Here is a 16759-nt window from a genome sequence, read left to right on the forward strand (position 1 = left end):
CATGTACATATTAACAATGTATATATTACAATACAGAATGGGGATGTTTTCTCTTGGGCTGTCAGTGGTAGGAGCTGTAAAAGAAAAACAGAAAGGAGGGGAAAAAAAGACAACCAGGGGGTAAAGCTTTTACAGTCTGCTGGCTTTTGAGAAAAAATGAAGATGCAGTTTGACAATCCGTATGTTCTCCTGTACAGATCCAGGCTGAGTGGAGCTGAGTGGATCCAAGTGTGGCATTTCTCCCAAAATCTATTTTCACCTTCCTTCACTCGAGTCTGTTATGTGTGTCCAGTGAAGACATGTCAACCTGAGTGTCCCGTATCTCCCATTAGTGTCTGTACACACCAGCTTTTGCAGTGTAGCTGTGTCCTTTTGCAGACGTGACCTCTGGAGAGTGCAAGCAGTGTGTAAGCACCATTCTCTGAACAGCAATGTCAGGGCAGTTGGTTGAAGAAACCAGGTCCCGAAAGTTCCTTGTTATAATCTGACCTGAGACCAGCACTGTTTAAATGGCCTCTGCGTGCATAAGGCCCTGAGTTGGCTCGCTTCAGTTCACCGGGTGGTTGCATTCAAGAACTTCTTTTCAGGTTTGAACGCCAAAAAAACAGAGGGGGGAAAAGAAGAGCGGCCTGTGGTTTGTTTTCCTTGTTGTTTATGAGCTCTCTGTCTGTTTATATTCCCACTGGGGCTAAATGTTGGTCAGTGATATATTATTACCCTGCATGGCAGAGAGAACATATCCCAGGCTTTGGTTTTTAAATTGTCAAAGCATGTGTTTGCAACTGCATATGTCTGTAAATGCATGTGTGTCTGAAAACTATTTATGTGTGTGTGTGTGTGTGTGTGTGTGTGTGTGTGTGTGCGTGTGCGTGTGCGTGTGTGTGTGTGTGTGTACATGTCTGAATGCACTATATCTGTTTTCCCAATTGCCTGCCATTCCTTGCAGTCTGTATTCTCAGCTGCTTGGAGAGATATTTAATGTCCTAAAAATATCATCCTGGGCAGCAGGATGAGAACCAACCTCACCCGGTTAAAAAACAATATTAATAATAATAATAATAATAATAATAATAAATCTGAAGTGTGATCCGACCAGCACACAATACATCCAGCTATACCGACAGCAGTCACTGATGTTATGACACGAGCAGCCACTGCTACACACACCGTTTCACACTTGTCCAGAAAATAAATAACACTGCAGTCACAAACAAGATCCCCAAGCTGACATACCACCTGAGAGAAAGAGAGAGAGAAGTCATGAAAGATTAGATTAGAACACACAAAACGAGCAGCATGTGGCACATTTTTATCATCTTTAGATATCGGTATGCTCAGTCAGTAGCAGTAGAGTAGCCCCTATGTCAAAAGATTATAATCTCTGTACTCAGCTGTCACTCATGAGAATATTAGAATTTTACTACTATTTGTTTTTGCTTTACAGTCTACGACTAAACTCACTGGCCACTTTATTAGGTATGCGTTTCTAGAGCTGCACTGTGGTCATAAAAGGATGGATATGGTAAGCAGCGATATTTAGGGAGACTGTTGTGTTGAAACAATCCTCAGTTCGTACTACAAATCAGAAAGAGTGTCAAGAAAATATCCCCCTCATCATTACATCAAACAGCAGCAGCCTGTACTGTTGATATAACGCAGCATGGTATGGTTTCAAGTTGTTTACGCCAAATTTTGACCCGGACATCCAAATGTTGCAGCAGAAATCGAGTCTCATCAGATCAGGCAATCTTCTACTGTCTACGTTTGCTGAGAACGTGCAAGATGTAGCCTCAGTTTCCTGTTCTTAGCTGACAATAGTGGCATCTAGTGTGGTCTTCTGTTGCTTCGAAGTCCCTTAAATCACCTTTTTTCAGCATGCTGATGCTTGATTTGATCGTCAGCGTGCCGTCTTGAACATGTCTACAAACCTAAATGCAATAAGTTGCTGCCATGGGATTGGAACTAGTAACATATAAGGAGTTGTTTGTATCTAAACTATGTGTGACGTGTAAAGTACCAAAATAACACCTATATGAGACACATTTTTAGCTTCTAATGTTAGAGATTCTGCAGCTGGTTTTGGGCTGTGCAGGGCTCTCTCTTCCAGAAGATGATTGAATAAAGAATTATAAATGTTTTGACCACTCCTGAGTCGGGTTTTCTCTGTTCTATCATGGGGATCAAAGAATCGGGTTTAAGATAAGTCACTTGTGTTAATGAGTGATTGAAGAGGTGTGCCTAATAAAGCGGCCATTGAGTGTTCTTCCCAGTATTCTTTCCAGTCAAAGTGCTTTTGCTTGCTTTTACACCTCTTGTAAACCACCTGTAAAATTTCTAACCTTCCACGCACAAACAGCTGAGCAGCAGAGAACAAACCAGAGCAAAAAGGTTAGTGAACACTGGACTTGTTATCTTCAGCTAGATGGGAACATGAATTTTTTTCTCCATATATTGTTTTTACATCAGCCATAATAAATTATTTGGTAACTTTAGTTTTAGTCTATAAAAACACAAATTGCTGGGTGAAAAACAATCATCTAGAACAATTTCACAAACCTCAAAGGGTTTCTGCAATGCAGGTATAAACAATGGTAATAACCAAAGAGTTGACAATGAAGAAATATATAATGGATAGAAAGGTGCTCATGGTATCTGCTACCAAGACGGTAAAAATAGAATGTAAACATGGAGCGAAACACAGAAAACATGGAAAAAAATATCACGAAACTGTAACAAAACTGCATAGGTGGAAAGATGATGAGAGTACAAAGAAAAAGTAATGACAGATGAAGGAAGGTGGGAGAGTGTGCAGACCAGGGTCAAATCTTTTCTTGATTCTGAAAGACACAGAGCCACCCAGTGGTCAATTTGTAAAACTGTTTGAGGTTTATGGCTTTCCTCAGTAAAATATTTAACCAAGGTCAAAAAGAGGGATGGCAGTGATTTGAATTTTCTACCGAAAGCCCAACAGGACTCACCTCTGCTACAGGACACGCCAAAGACTTCAAGGCCAAAGGATAAAGGCAAGAGAAAAGAACAAGAACAGAAACAGAAACTATAGGAAGAAAGAAAGATGAAGGAGGGACAAAGGAAGAGAAGAAGAGAATTAGAGGAACACTTGAGACATGTTAGTCACAGAAGGGACAGGAACAGAGGTTCACTGTGCAGCGGGCGTGGCTCATTGTGAATTATGAAATCATATTTATGAATATCACATGATTTGAGACTGATTCCCTTTTTATCTTTTCTTCTAAACTATCAAAATTCAATTAGCGTTCCTTTATGAGTGTAAAGCCAAGCTGCTGATCATGAGAAATGAGATATTTCTGCATCCAATTGTTTTCACATTAGGCCATCAAACACATCCTACCTTTTCCTCCAGGTCTTTAATCTGCCTCCTCTGGATTTCTGTCTTATCTTCAAGATCACGAATTCTCTGCAATTATTTAGAGAGGGGAAAAAAATAATAACAATACCAGTATAAAGCATGTGACCTACAAACCTACTTCCACGCAAAGCTCTACTGTATCATCAGCAGCCACATTTACAGACAGCAACAGACCTGATGGGCCTGGTGCAGAAGTTCCATCCTCTCCTGGAGGATCTGGCAGTCGTACTCTCGACTCTTCCTCAGCATCTGCCTCCTCAGCTTCTCCACCGCCGTCCGCAGCTCGTCCCTCTGAAGCTCATCCAGAGGCTCGCCGTACTTTATCACCTGGTGAAAAGAAGACAGGCGTGAAGCACAAATACTGGATTGTGATTGATCTGAAAGACTCCTTACACCTCCAGTGTTACTGCTCTTTATCAGCTGAGGCTTTATCAAATCATAAGAATCCTTGAGGGCTGGTAGAAGCCTTTTCTGTTTCTTTATCTCTGTTAATAATCTCACACCAGTCATTCGTTTACCAAGAACTAGCTGTGCCAACAGCTTCGATGATCCAAATTATTTGGGAGGAATTTGGCATTTCTTATCTTAATTAGATAAACCTCACCCACTGTATCAGATGACTGTGGTGACATTTCAAAAGATGGGTGAGACTCAACAAAGCTACAACTGTTTTTGTTTTCTTTAGCCTTTTTTTGGTAAAAATGTATGGCTGTACGGCAATGCATAAATGCATGATGGCAAATCAAAGACCTTGTCTTGCTGCAGGGCGTTGTATAAGGTTGCTTCCAACTCCTGGATTTGCTGTGAAGAGAAGCAATGTAGAAAAGTGTTGTTAGTTAAGTTTGTAAGAACTTATTCACTTTTCTTCAAACGGCTACACGCCTAACAATACTGTCATGATTCTAATCATAAGATTATGTGTCACCTTGGGAACTGAAATTTAGACCCCAAATAAAACGAGGCACTGTTTTCTCAGCCCCAGATGTACAAGAGACAAAAAACACACCCACCATGTATGCCTGATCCAGGGCCTGTTTTCTGTAGTCCAGCTCCTCTTCCAGATATCCTTTCTGTTTGCAAAACATCTCCTGTACACATGGAGCATATTAGGACCAGTGTTTAGCAGAGAAAGAAGTGATAACATAAACTTAAACCACTTCCTAACATGTGGTTTAACTGTTTGAAACTATAGGATATGGATCTGTGAAGAAAACCCAACATCAATGACAGATTTTTTGTTTGTTCGGTTTACTAGTCATAACTTCCAGGAAGGATCTGGGTACAACGTGGAATATTCAATAAACCATCGTCATTATTTCTCTTTTTTCCTTTCCTATCTATTCTTTTTTTTTTTTTTTTTAACTGAGCCCAGTGCCACTAAGTAACATTTAACGCCTCCCTGTTAAAGTGTCACGGTGCAAGTCTAGAACTTAATGTGCAGCAGGCACATGGTGCTTCAAATACTGGTTATGGAGACTCTTTGGGTATGATGTGACTTTATCCAAGGAATGTTAATTAAATGTCTTAAAGGCAGAAGGTTAAGCAGAAGAATCAGTCATATCACAAATGATAATCATGAAACAAAGTCTGCCCCTTGTTGTGTCCCACCATCTCTATCTCCAGGTCCATCATCTTCTGGTGCAGTGCTGCCTCTGTCCCCTCAATCTGTTGAATCCACTGGAAAATAACAAGCAACAAAATATGATTTATTAAACAACAGAACAATCTGATGTTAATTTAAACACAATGTAGCTTCCAGCCTTACCTTTTCCGCAAGTGACAAAACAGTGCTAGCCTGAATAATAGCCACTTGCTCCTCATTCCTTAAGTTCTGCACAAAAAAGACATTTAAACCTTAATAATGTAAATGTTTTAGCGACGGAAAATGAAATGTTAAGTTCCGTATGAATTTACCCCGTTGTCTCCGAGGATATCCAGCAGTTTGATGAGATCTGGTATGCATACATCCTGTGGAAAGAAGACAATAAAACTGATTAGGGTGTAAATACATATAAATTCCTTTAATATTTAATCTTTGCTGTTTTTAGCTACTTAACGATAAACTATGATAAAGCATCAGCCCGTCTCACTGCGCACCTTAACTCCTTCCTTCATACAGTAGATCTGCAGTGCACTGACTCCCTCAGAGAAAGGATGCATTCTCAAATGGTTGAATGGAGGAGACCTCCTCTCGCGCTCCTAAAACAGCAAAAAGAAACCCACTTTTTATTATGCAAAAAGTCTTCTGCAAGCCTCCTATGAATTATAACAGCATTATAACATAATCTCTATCATAGGAGCCTAAAATTAATATTTAAATCAGGAGAGAAAAAAACAGGACGAGTGACAGTCTTACCCGGAGTTCTAATGATGGATTATATCAGTCCCTATCAGTTTCTCTTTGCATGCTTGAGTTTTAGTACGCAGCACTGTCTTTGTTCAGCTACAAAGTTTCTAACTTGGTTCACAAGTTCATTGCAAACGCTGTCATCTGACTAGTGACATGCCAAACCTGACAGCAGCGCTGGAGGTTTTTAGTTTAAACCGAGGCTGAATCACTTTGATGTTGCCAGAGGTGAAATCAGGTGAATGTGCACGGCACGTCCGAGCAAGAACTTTTCCTCTGTGTTCACTAGGTGGCAGTTAAAGCCTTGGTAAGGTGCTGTCAGTCACTGCACCAGAGCGAAGCCAGAACACAGAAACTGCTGTCAGCTGGTTATCGAGCTTGGAAATCAGAGACTCTTGGAGCCATTCCAAGACACGAGGCATGCACCCTGTTAAACAACGATTCTGCTCTTCTCCACAGTCCTCGAGTTAAAGCAGGGATTGTGTTGTGTTGTTCTTTTAAAACCTCACTGTGTTCAACTCAAAGTTTACCTTGTACTTTTACGAAACGATATAATCCCCAGCCTTCAGAAAAAATTCGATAATTTCGGACACCACTTCTTTTCCCCTGTAAAGTGGCTACAGTCTCTCCTGATTTGCCATGAAATATTTCACTGTGGTTTAATTCACTTTAATAAAATCTATGAAATGTAAAACCAATGTGGCTGCTTTAATCACCAGAGTGTTGTTTGTGTAATAATTACACTAAAATCACTTTTTCTCAGCTCTTGGGAAAGCAAAACGTTTTTAACTCAGTAAAAAACACACAAGTTATTTAGGCTCACCTGATTATTAGGCGCACAGACAACCCTTATCTTACTTGGTAGAAAACCCTTTGTGACGTACCTCTAGCTCCAGTATCCTAAACTCTAACAGTTCATTTTGATCTTTGGAGTCTTGAAGCTCCTGCTGCAGCCGATTACAGTCTGACTCCAACTTTTCCACCTGGGTGCCACAAAGGATCAGAATGAATGTGTCTGTTTTCATTTCCACTATTTCATTGTTCACTGATTATCGAAAAAAATGTGAGTCCAACCTTTTCTAACAACTCCTGATTCCTTCTTAGGAACAGCTGCTTCTCTTCAACCCATTTGGAGTCCTGATTAGTGGAAAGGTACACATCATTTCATATATTTATTAAACAAATATGGTTATTTTTTCCAATCCCTTCATGCACACATGCAAACACCTTCATTCATATGTGTGTTTACGCATCCTACCTGTCCCTTCAGGGTTAGTTCCTTCTCCAAGTCCTCTATCTTGGCTTTATACCTGAGAACCTCTGCTTGGAGCTGTTCGTGAGCCTGAACCAGGAGCAAAACAGATATTCATTAGAATTTTTTACAAATCTTGCAAGATTTTAATTTTTGTCTGACATTCACTTCTGACTGCACTCAGGCTCTATAATGGGATCTGTTTAAGCCACACCTAAAACTCTCACAAATGTTGTTTTGGTTTTTTGAGGGTTTTTTGCAGCATTTCAACCCAACATACGACGTACATAATGTCGCTATATGCAGACATTAAAAGAGAACGACTGAAAAGTCTAAAAGAATGTTTTGTGTCCTGGTCAAGCATGGGACATTACCCAATCAATGACGGCAGCTGAACTAATTAAAAAGTACGTCTGACATCCACATGATGTGGCCACGCTCAAAATGACTCTTTTACAGCCTCATACGATAGAATAAATGTCAAAAAATGATTTTATAAATCGTGTGTTTAGATGAATACTTCAGACTAGTGGTAATTGTTAGGTTTGTAGCTTGAACCTATTCGCTGGAACGTTAAGACAATATAATTACACTGCAAGCAAGACGCAAGTAGGCAAACTTCTTCATGGTACTCGTGCACGGGAGAGACTGGACAGAGCGCCGTCCCTTCGCTTGACCCCAGTAGCTCTCGTCCGTTCTCCCGTACACTATCCTTTTATTGAGGTTACATGAATATGCATAGGGTCATTAACATATGACGTCTACATACACACAAAGAGTACCGTGTGTGTGTGTGTGTGTGTGTGTGTGTGTGTGTGTGTGTGTGTGTGTGTGTGGACTGCTGATCAAAGGGTCAAACATCCTTGGTCAGGAAGAGGGTAGCCTCCCCCTCCCCCTAGGTGGTTCATCCTAGATAACACGGTGAGGAAGTCCTGCAGTTCATCTAAACAAAGAGCACTTAGACTAGAACAGACGCAACTACGTTAATCCTACCATAAAACAATAAGACACGGTATGACCTCTCATGCTCCCAAAGTGCTGTCTAATACACACAAAGTTTGCAGACTATCAAGGATCAAAACCTCTACCAATCTACAACTAATTACAAAACTCTAAGCATATATAAGTAAATATTTCTAAGCATAAATGACAATCAACAATACAAATCTAACAGTAATAAAATTCTCAATAACTGAATTTCTCACTGCTAAGGCAGACAGACGTAACCTTGAATGAACCGTGTTGTACCTCCAACTTAAATAATCCTCGGGGGGACATTAGAATTTTTGGGGGATTGTAACTTTACAGTTTCAGACCAGATCAGAGGTTTCCAGACTGAGCAGTAACTAGTTAATTAATCTTTATACATGTACCTTAGCTTCGATTTCAGCATCCAGTAGGCCTCCTTTCTGTTCCTGCAGCAGGGCGTAAGCTCGCTGTAAGGCCTGGTATTCCCTGGTGAGCTGACGGAAACGTAGCTCTGACTCCTCGTTGGCTAGACTCTTGATTGATACACACAGGAAAAAGATCAAAGGTTATGATTCTAGGAGACAGCATCATTATACTGATACATCTGATGAGCTAACATTACCCAGCTGGTATGACTGAACAAATTTGATGTTGATAGCAGAAGTTTAAAAAGTAAAAACACAATTGAAGGCCCTGATGTGAATATAAATGAGATTACTGAGATTAATGCTAGACTATCTTTTGGATATGATAAATATAAGCTCATACATCATCCAGGTCTTCCTCAGGAGTAGCAGGAGTTCTGTCCATTCGAAATGAAGCCACTGAGGATGTCTCTGAGTCCATAGACTCTTCATCATACCCAAAGAAAGTATCAACCACGATATGCCTCTGCAGAAAATAAATACCAAAATCTTTCACGATAGAGCAATCAATACACTTTTTTTTCCTTTTGGTGCTTCACATTTAACAAAAAGCCATGTTTTGTGTTAAATACTGTCAATTTTTAGTTTTGTTTCTTGCATTATTAACAGGTCGAGTTTCTCCTTGCACTCATTTGTTTAACTACAGTTTACACTCTTATTGAAACAATCCGCTCAAACAGGACTGACTTCCATACTGTTTTTTAATGCACACTTTCTACACACACTTTAAATTAAGCAGCCATTAACAAATTGAATTTATCCTACCTTTATTGGCCTTGAACTTCTTTTATGCCGTTTCTTTCTTAGGAGTTTTTCTCGGTCCTGGAAAATCAGACAGATGAACAACACACTTTAACAATACGACTAAAGACACAGTTACTTTCTTTGATTTTCTTTCTTTAGGTTACATGATCAAATTTATAGAAGCAGCAAAATTACAAGAGCTACCCCATAGCAAAAATGCTATAGGTGTGCAAAAGTCATGAGCCACCCCTCAATTCTTTATATTTGTTTCCAAGGAAACAAAAAGTGGTCTAGAGCAATAGTTCTCCAGGCTTTCTGAATATCTGTGAATGTTTACACACTGGTTTTTAACTTAATTTCAGTCCAGTACTAATTATTTTCAGAGAAACATTTTGTTTGTTTGTTTAAACACGTAACACTGACCTAAGAATCATCCAAGCATAAAAAAGGCACCTAACTCAATAGACAAACCAGTGGTGCATTTCTTTAGTTGGATATAATAAAAAATGATGACGATAACACAGTTTGATATGTTTCAAGGTGATTCTCAAAGAGCTATTAGCAAAAAACCTAACATATCTCGCATGGTGTACCGACCGTGTATCCTTGAAAGAAATTAGGCAGCTGAACAAGTGAAGGACAAAAGAAGAAGTGGCAGGGCTAAAAAGGTTCCTGCAACAATATGTGAAAGTCATGACCTTTGAGAAACAGATCCATCAAAGACCTGACACCGGATCTGAGATCCAGCTAGTCGTTCAGTTGATCCATCAAGCCTCATCAGAGACGGTCTCAGTGGAGTAGCAGCTGTTTCCTTCTTAAGGAAGGGAAAGAGAAATTCCATCAATTTTGATTAAAAATTGGTGGAATTATATAACTTGAAAAGTATCATCCATATTTTTATTTACCACACAATACCACCTGGAAAGGCTCAGACTGGCAAGAGCTTCATTTTATTTTCAGCATGATGACGATCCCAAACACACTACCAGTGCAGTAAAAGCACATTTAGATAGAAATGTTGGCTTCCCCAGAGTCCGGACCTCAACATTACTCCAGCAGTGTGGCATCATTTTAACAGGTGAAGCAACAAAAGGCAGCCAAATCCATAAGAGATTTGGGGTGTCCTTCAAAAAGCCTGGAGAACTATTCCTGAAGACAAAATGATGGGTGGCTCGAGACTTTTGCAAAGTAGTGTACTACAGATGTAAACAACACATATGTGGTTTTAGAATATGTGTGATTGAAATACCATCAAAATGGATGATTGTAGACAAAAAACTCATCTGAAATTCCTGCTATGGGTCATATTTATCAAACCCAAACATATAAACTGGGATATGCTCTATACTGTGCTTGATTTTCTAGTTTTCTAGTAAGGATAGTCATGGCAATACATTTTCACAAGATTAACAAGCATTACACCAATTTTCAGCAAACTATGTCCTGTTTGGAGCAGGTCCCTACTGTGGGTCATCTTGACCATGATGTCATAATAGCTCATTATCCTCTGAAATTACTTCCTTTTCATCTGAATCTATCTGACCTAAGCAGAAAGATTCAGTGTTGTATCAGGACTGTGTCAAAATGTCAGAGCATCACGGCAACAACATGGCTTACTTGATAAATTACTGAAACACTATAAGAAACATACTCTTGTCAGTTCATCAATCATGCTTTGCTGCTCCAAGACTTGAAGCTTGAGAAAGGCTATTTCCTGGTCATCATGGGCTTGGTCCAGGTCATTGAGAGACTTTAGCTTCTTCAGTGGAGGATGAGAGTTTATCCTCTCCTTCTGCAGATCCACAAAAAACACAGAGAAGTGTCCACTGAGATCACACTATTCAAGTGTAAGTCAGCGTGCGTATATACAGAATGAGGCTACTGATACTTTGTGCAGACCATCTCAAGGTTTTCTTTCATCAGGCTCTTCAGCTTCTCCTCCAGCTTCTGGATCGTCTGGGTCAAATCGTCATTCCTCTTACTCAGCAGCTTGTTCTTGTCCAGCAGGGGCTTACACTGCTTCTCTGACTCTCGAACACGTTTCAGCTAGTGAGGGGAAAAAAATCATAAATTTAATTTAAATGGTGATTAAGGAAGACCCGTAAGAAAAGAGATGACAACGAAACAGCAGCTGGGAACTTTCAAGGAAAAGCAGAAACATTAAAAATGAATTAAGTTTCTTGAATTTCATCGTACCAGTTCATTCCTCTCATCCCCCAGCAGCGAGTTGCGGTCCTCCAGCTTGCGTATAGTCGCATTGAGTTCAGCCATACGCCTCTGGTTTCTCCTCATGTCCTGAAACAAACAAAATGCAATCCTTTATCATTTGACCAATCAAGTCACAAGGGAAGTGTGAAGAATACGTGATGTAATGGACTGCAAAACAGAACAGTCCATCCTGTCTTGTAGTGGTTTTGTTTTGCACTGATTAAAATTAAATTATAGCTTGGAGCTGATTCATGTGCGGACCGCCCCTCTCTTATAGTCTTTTATAGTTTGGCACTTACAGAAATGCCTGAGTGTGTACATGACATGGTTTCCATTTTGACTATTAGACTTTTAAAACAATCTAAACCAAGTGCACTCAAGTGCTTCAGCAAAAGTATTGAAGTGAATTCAAGAAGTAAGACAGTTTCTTTTAAATTAGCAGTTTAATATTATTTGTTTTAATTCCCTGAGCTGCTTCTCGATGGTTTCTCTACTTACTGGGCTGCCACAGTGCTCCGCACCATCTCCAGCTCTGCCTGGGATTTCTCTTTTCGGGCTTCCCAGGCCACACTCAGCCTCCTTAACAAGGAATAACTGTTCATCCAGGGCATCCTTCTGAAGCTGCAGCTTCTGTAAGTAACCCGATGTCGATTCCAGTTCTTTTTCCAGAGCGAAAATGGTGCGGTCCTTACCTTTGATTTCGTCCACCTGTGGTGTGGGAGAAGGAAATGGAAAAATCATTAAGTAATGGCTGAAAGGAAGGCGTTTTATTTCCGATGCTATCCGAATTGTTCCCATCACTCTTTATGACATTATGATCAGAATTAGGGTTTTAAATGTTAGAACAGAAAGTTTAATATGATTTTTGTTTGTATTTTCTTTTAATGTATTTCTAAAAAACTAACAAACAACTGTAAAGAAACCAGACCGACTTACACAAGTAGAGAGGAACAACAGACCCATAAATAGTTGACCCTAACCATGTTATGCTTGAACCATGAAGCAATTATGAGAAATTTTTTTGAAAGTGCAGTGTTTATTGAGCCTTCTGATTAAATTTTAAAATGACATAAATGTAATATAAAATTGAATATATGACGTTTAATTTGTATTATGTTTGCTACATCTGGCATTGTCGTGCAACCTATCACTTAAAGGATGTATTCCACAAATTATTTTGCAATTATTTTGTTATTTTCAGGGCTTGATCAGTATTTTTAAAGCTTGTTTTAAAGGTGTGAAAAGATTTTATGCAGATATTTTAATATCATGTTGTTGTTGTTTTTTTTATTGGCTAAATAAAAGCTAATTTTAGGCATTTCGACTGACCGATAAATTACAAAGACTGCCTTGATAGCAATTTGGAAGGAAATTTGCAGCATTAGATGTGTCCATAATTAAACTCTCTCAGCACCAGGTTTCTACGTTATGCAGGTTACAAATGAAAATGTTTTCCCTGCTGCTCTTTTGTTCTTACATAGGTTGCATTAAACACAAATGTAGCTCATTTAAATAGATAGAAATCTACCCCATTCTTCTCTATGCAACTCGCACTAAAGTGCGGACTACTGTATACTCTGTTGTAGACACAGGCTAGCTAGAGAAACTATTCAAGTAATGATTCCTGTTAAAATTCTTTGAATACTTCTCGAAGTCTCGTGAGAGAGTGAATCCATTATAGAGTTGTGTCTACTAAAGCTCAAACAATAAAAGATTTTAAAGAGTATACCAACACTTATTTTTGGTGATTTAAAAATCAGTTTTTTTTCTTTCAAACACATAAAACATAAATAGATTTCCCTAACATTTTTTATGTGTAGTTATTTATGAGTCCTAAGGTCACAGATTCATGGACGCAGAAATTTTGACATGCTCATTATTCATATGTTGAAGATACATGTGAAACCTGTTTCTAGTTTTATGGTGTTTATTTGCAGTGACTGTTCATACCAGTCTGCGGATGTCTTTCTCACAGTCCCATTTGATCTTAGAGATCTGCTCCTGGTGCTGCTGGTGCTCCACCCGCAGGTCCCCAGCCTTCATCTTGTCAGCCTGGATCATGTTGCTGAGAGCCTCGTCAGTCTGCTTTTTAGTAGACTTCAGCTCTGCTATCTCTTGCAGGAGTTTAACTCTCTCCTGGTCAAAGAAACGACGTGCGTCCTCCTTGGCTTCAAGAGTCAGTGCTGTGCGTACCTGAAAAAGTGAAGGCAGAAAGAAAAAGGTTGACTAGGTTGATAAGAGTTTTATTTATTTATTCTTTTTACATTTTTCTGAAACACAAGTAAGTGTAGGGTGGAATGAAAATCTTAAAATCTGTTTAACGGACATCTTTAAACTCACCTTCTCTCCACTGCCATCACGCATGGCATTCAGTGCTGCTTTCAGCCTCTGGTTTTCCTGGTCTTTGATTTTAGCATGGCGGGCCAGTTCTTGCTCGTGCTGCCGTGTCAGGTTTTCCCTGAGAGCCTGGAGCTCCTTTTGCTTTTCCTCATGCCACTTTGCCCGCTGCTCTGTTAGCATGGCAGTATGACGGTGCTGCTCCTGCTCTCGCACCCGCTTCACCTCTTGCACCTTGTCTCGCTCCAGTTTGCTCACCTTTAGAGGAACACGGAAGGAAGGGTTTGGTTATTTTTCATAAATACATACTATAAAAATTTCTCAAGCTGTCAGTGATGGTTCTGAACATTTTAACATTTAAACTTTATTAAGGTTTTAAAAATACTGTATTTACACAGAAAGTGGTCCAAGAGATAATAGTCCAGATATATATATACACTCAACAAAAATATAAATGCAACACCTTTGTTACTGCTCCCATTCCCCATGGGATGGACGTAGAGACCTAAAATTCATTCCAGATACACAATATAACCATCCCTCCCAAACAGTGGTCACAAATCAGTCCAAATGTGTGGTAGTGGGCACATCTGCTATATTGAGATAATCCATCCCACCTCACAGGTGTGCCACATCAGGATGCTGATCTGACAGCATGAGTAGTGCACAGGTGTACCTCAGACTGCCCACAACAAAAGGCCACCCTGGAATGTGCAGTTTTGTCTCACAGCAAAATGCCACAGATGCCACAAGCAATGAGGGAGCGTGCAATTGGCATGCTGACAGCAGGAATGTCAACCAGATCTGTCGCCCGTGCATTGAATGTTCATTTCTCAACCATAAGCCGTCTCCACAGGCGTTTCAGAGAATATGGCAGCACATCCAACCGGCCTCACAACCGCAGACCTCGTGTAACCACACCAGCCCAGGACCTCCACATCCAGCAGGTTCACCTCCAAGATCGTCTGAGACCAGCCACCCAGACAGCTGCTGGAACAATTGGTTTGCACAACCAAACAATTTCTGCACAAACTGTCAGAAACCGTCTCTGGGACGCTCAACTGCATGCCCGTCGTCCTCATCGGGGTCTTGACCTGACTCCAGCTCGTCGCCGTAACAGACTTGTGTGGGCAAATGCTCACATTCGATGGCGTCTGGCACGTTGGAGAGGTGTGCGCTTCACGGATGAATCATGGTTCACATTGTTCAGGGCAGACGGCAGCTGAGAATGTCCCAGTTCTTGCATGGCCAGCATACTCACCGGACATGTCACCCATTGAGCATGTTCGGGATGTGCTTGACCGGCGTATACGACAGCGTGTACCAGTTCCCACGAATATCCAACAACCTCGCACAGCCATTGAAGTGGAGTGGACCAACATTCCACAGGCCACAATTGACAATCTGATAGACTCCATGCGACGATGTGTTGCACTGCATGAGGCAAATGGTGGTCACACCAGATACTGACCGGTTCTGGGTCCCCAGACCCCCAATAGCGCAAAAAACTGCACATTCCAGGGTGGCCTTTTGTTGTGGGCAGTCTGAGGTACACCTGTGCACTACTCATGATGTCAGATCAGCATCCTGATGTGGCACACCTGTGAGGTGGGATGGATTATCTCAATATGGCAGATGTGCCCACTACCACACATTTGGACTGATTTGTGACCACTGTTTGGGAGGGATGGTTATATTGTGTATCTGGAATGAATTTTAGGTCTCTACGTCCATCCCATGGGGAATGGGAGCAAAAACAAAAGTGTTGCGTTTATATTTTTGTTCAGTGTACATACTATAAAAATTTCTCAAGCTGTCAGTGATGGTTCTGAACATTTTAACATTTAAACTTTATTAAGGTTTTAAAAATACTGTATTTACACAGAAAGTGGTCCAAGAGATAATAGTCCAGATATATATATATGTATATGAGATGTAGTACAGTACCTTGCATTTTTCTTGGTGCAGCTCTATCTGAATGTCAGTCAACTTGGACCTGAGATCTTCATTAGCTGCCTGTAAGGCAGAAATAAGGGCTTCGGGCTTCTCGCCCTTCGTACGCCCTTTCTTAGCCATTGATTCAAGAACTAGAGAGGCTGTTCTAATGCTTTCATTGAGACTTCATATAAGCGTTCCGAGGTGCTCCCAAGGTTTCCAGTTCCTCCTCTTCCTCATTCTCCTATTAGACACAAGGGCTTGGGGTAGGAGGAGAGACAAAAGAGTGACAGAGTTAGACAAAGCAAGTCCAGATTTACTTTAAACAGAGTATGATTAAGATTCTTGTACTTTGAAATAATAAATTCCTGGAAACATAGCAACAAAACTGATGTTTTGCCCCGTCAGACTTCAGACAAGCAAACCAAAAGGTATGAAACCACTGTAGGAATCACCGATTAGGGGAAATACAGTGTTTTAGCAAGCTTGTCCTGCTACACTGTATAAGCCCAGATAAAAAACACTGGTCTCACCCAGGATTAGGACAACCATGCATTGTTAACATCGCAAGAGCACATGGAAGAGAGACAAGGGTGGAGGTGTTAATGCTAGGCTATAACCTAGCTAAAACCTAGCCCTAATGCTAAGCTCCTCAAACCAATTTCCACCACCAGCTTGTTGGCTAACGAAGGCTATTTCATTTTTAGGTAATTATATAAAAATGATGAATGAAGTCTAATCTTATCTAATGTAATCTGAAATATGTAACTGAAAAATACAGTAACAAACTTGGGAATAGTGCATATTTGGGCTAAATGTTCATGCCAGTTAACAGACTCAAAATGAAAACATGCACTACCTTAGTTTGGTAGAAAAGACAACATGCTCCAATTATTAAACGTCAGTATAAATGGTAAAAATATAAATACACTACAGTTTTGTTGGGCTTTTCAAGTATGATTGACCACTTGGGACTTTTTACCGTATCTATCTATCTGTATATATATGTTATCTGTTCAACATGCAGACACCACTGATACAGTTTTAAAACTACCAGCGTAGTAATTAGTGGTCAACCTCTACTTTCTGAGTAACAGTTACCCAAAAAGTCATGGACCTACTAAATTCATTAGGACTCCCCTTGGGGAGACCAG

General features: G+C 40.2%; 1 protein-coding gene across 3 annotated transcripts; it reads right to left on the reverse strand.

Annotated features, from left to right (window-relative positions):
* Nucleotides 1-975: 975 nt before the first annotated feature.
* jakmip2 (janus kinase and microtubule interacting protein 2) lies at nucleotides 976-15746 on the reverse strand. 3 transcript variants are annotated; one of them, XM_085363988.1, is made up of 22 exons: nucleotides 15618-15746; nucleotides 13674-13928; nucleotides 13284-13526; nucleotides 11832-12041; nucleotides 11322-11420; nucleotides 11025-11171; nucleotides 10777-10917; nucleotides 9147-9203; nucleotides 8725-8847; nucleotides 8361-8489; nucleotides 6994-7077; nucleotides 6810-6872; nucleotides 6620-6718; nucleotides 5486-5587; nucleotides 5303-5356; nucleotides 5154-5219; nucleotides 4997-5065; nucleotides 4399-4476; nucleotides 4139-4189; nucleotides 3563-3715; nucleotides 3371-3436; nucleotides 976-1236 (listed from the first exon to the last, which is right to left on the reverse strand). In XM_085363988.1, the coding sequence occupies exons 1-22, from the start codon at nucleotides 15744-15746 to the stop codon at nucleotides 976-978; spliced, it is 2679 nt and encodes an 892-aa protein (XP_085220114.1). The 3 variants fall into 3 exon arrangements, with proteins under 3 accessions (XP_085220114.1, XP_085220116.1, XP_085220115.1); XM_085363990.1 differs by lacking the exon at nucleotides 976-1236 and adding an exon at nucleotides 3005-3055; XM_085363989.1 differs by lacking the exon at nucleotides 976-1236 and adding an exon at nucleotides 3005-3055 and having other exon boundaries at nucleotides 3563-3706; nucleotides 4112-4189.
* Nucleotides 15747-16759: the final 1013 nt, after the last annotated feature.

This window comes from Diplotaxodon limnothrissa, linkage group LG10 (assembly GCF_057381915.1).
Source record: "Diplotaxodon limnothrissa isolate DT_005_m linkage group LG10, D_limnothrissa_male_GT1.1, whole genome shotgun sequence".
NCBI classification, from domain to species: Eukaryota; Metazoa; Chordata; class Actinopteri; order Cichliformes; family Cichlidae; genus Diplotaxodon; species Diplotaxodon limnothrissa.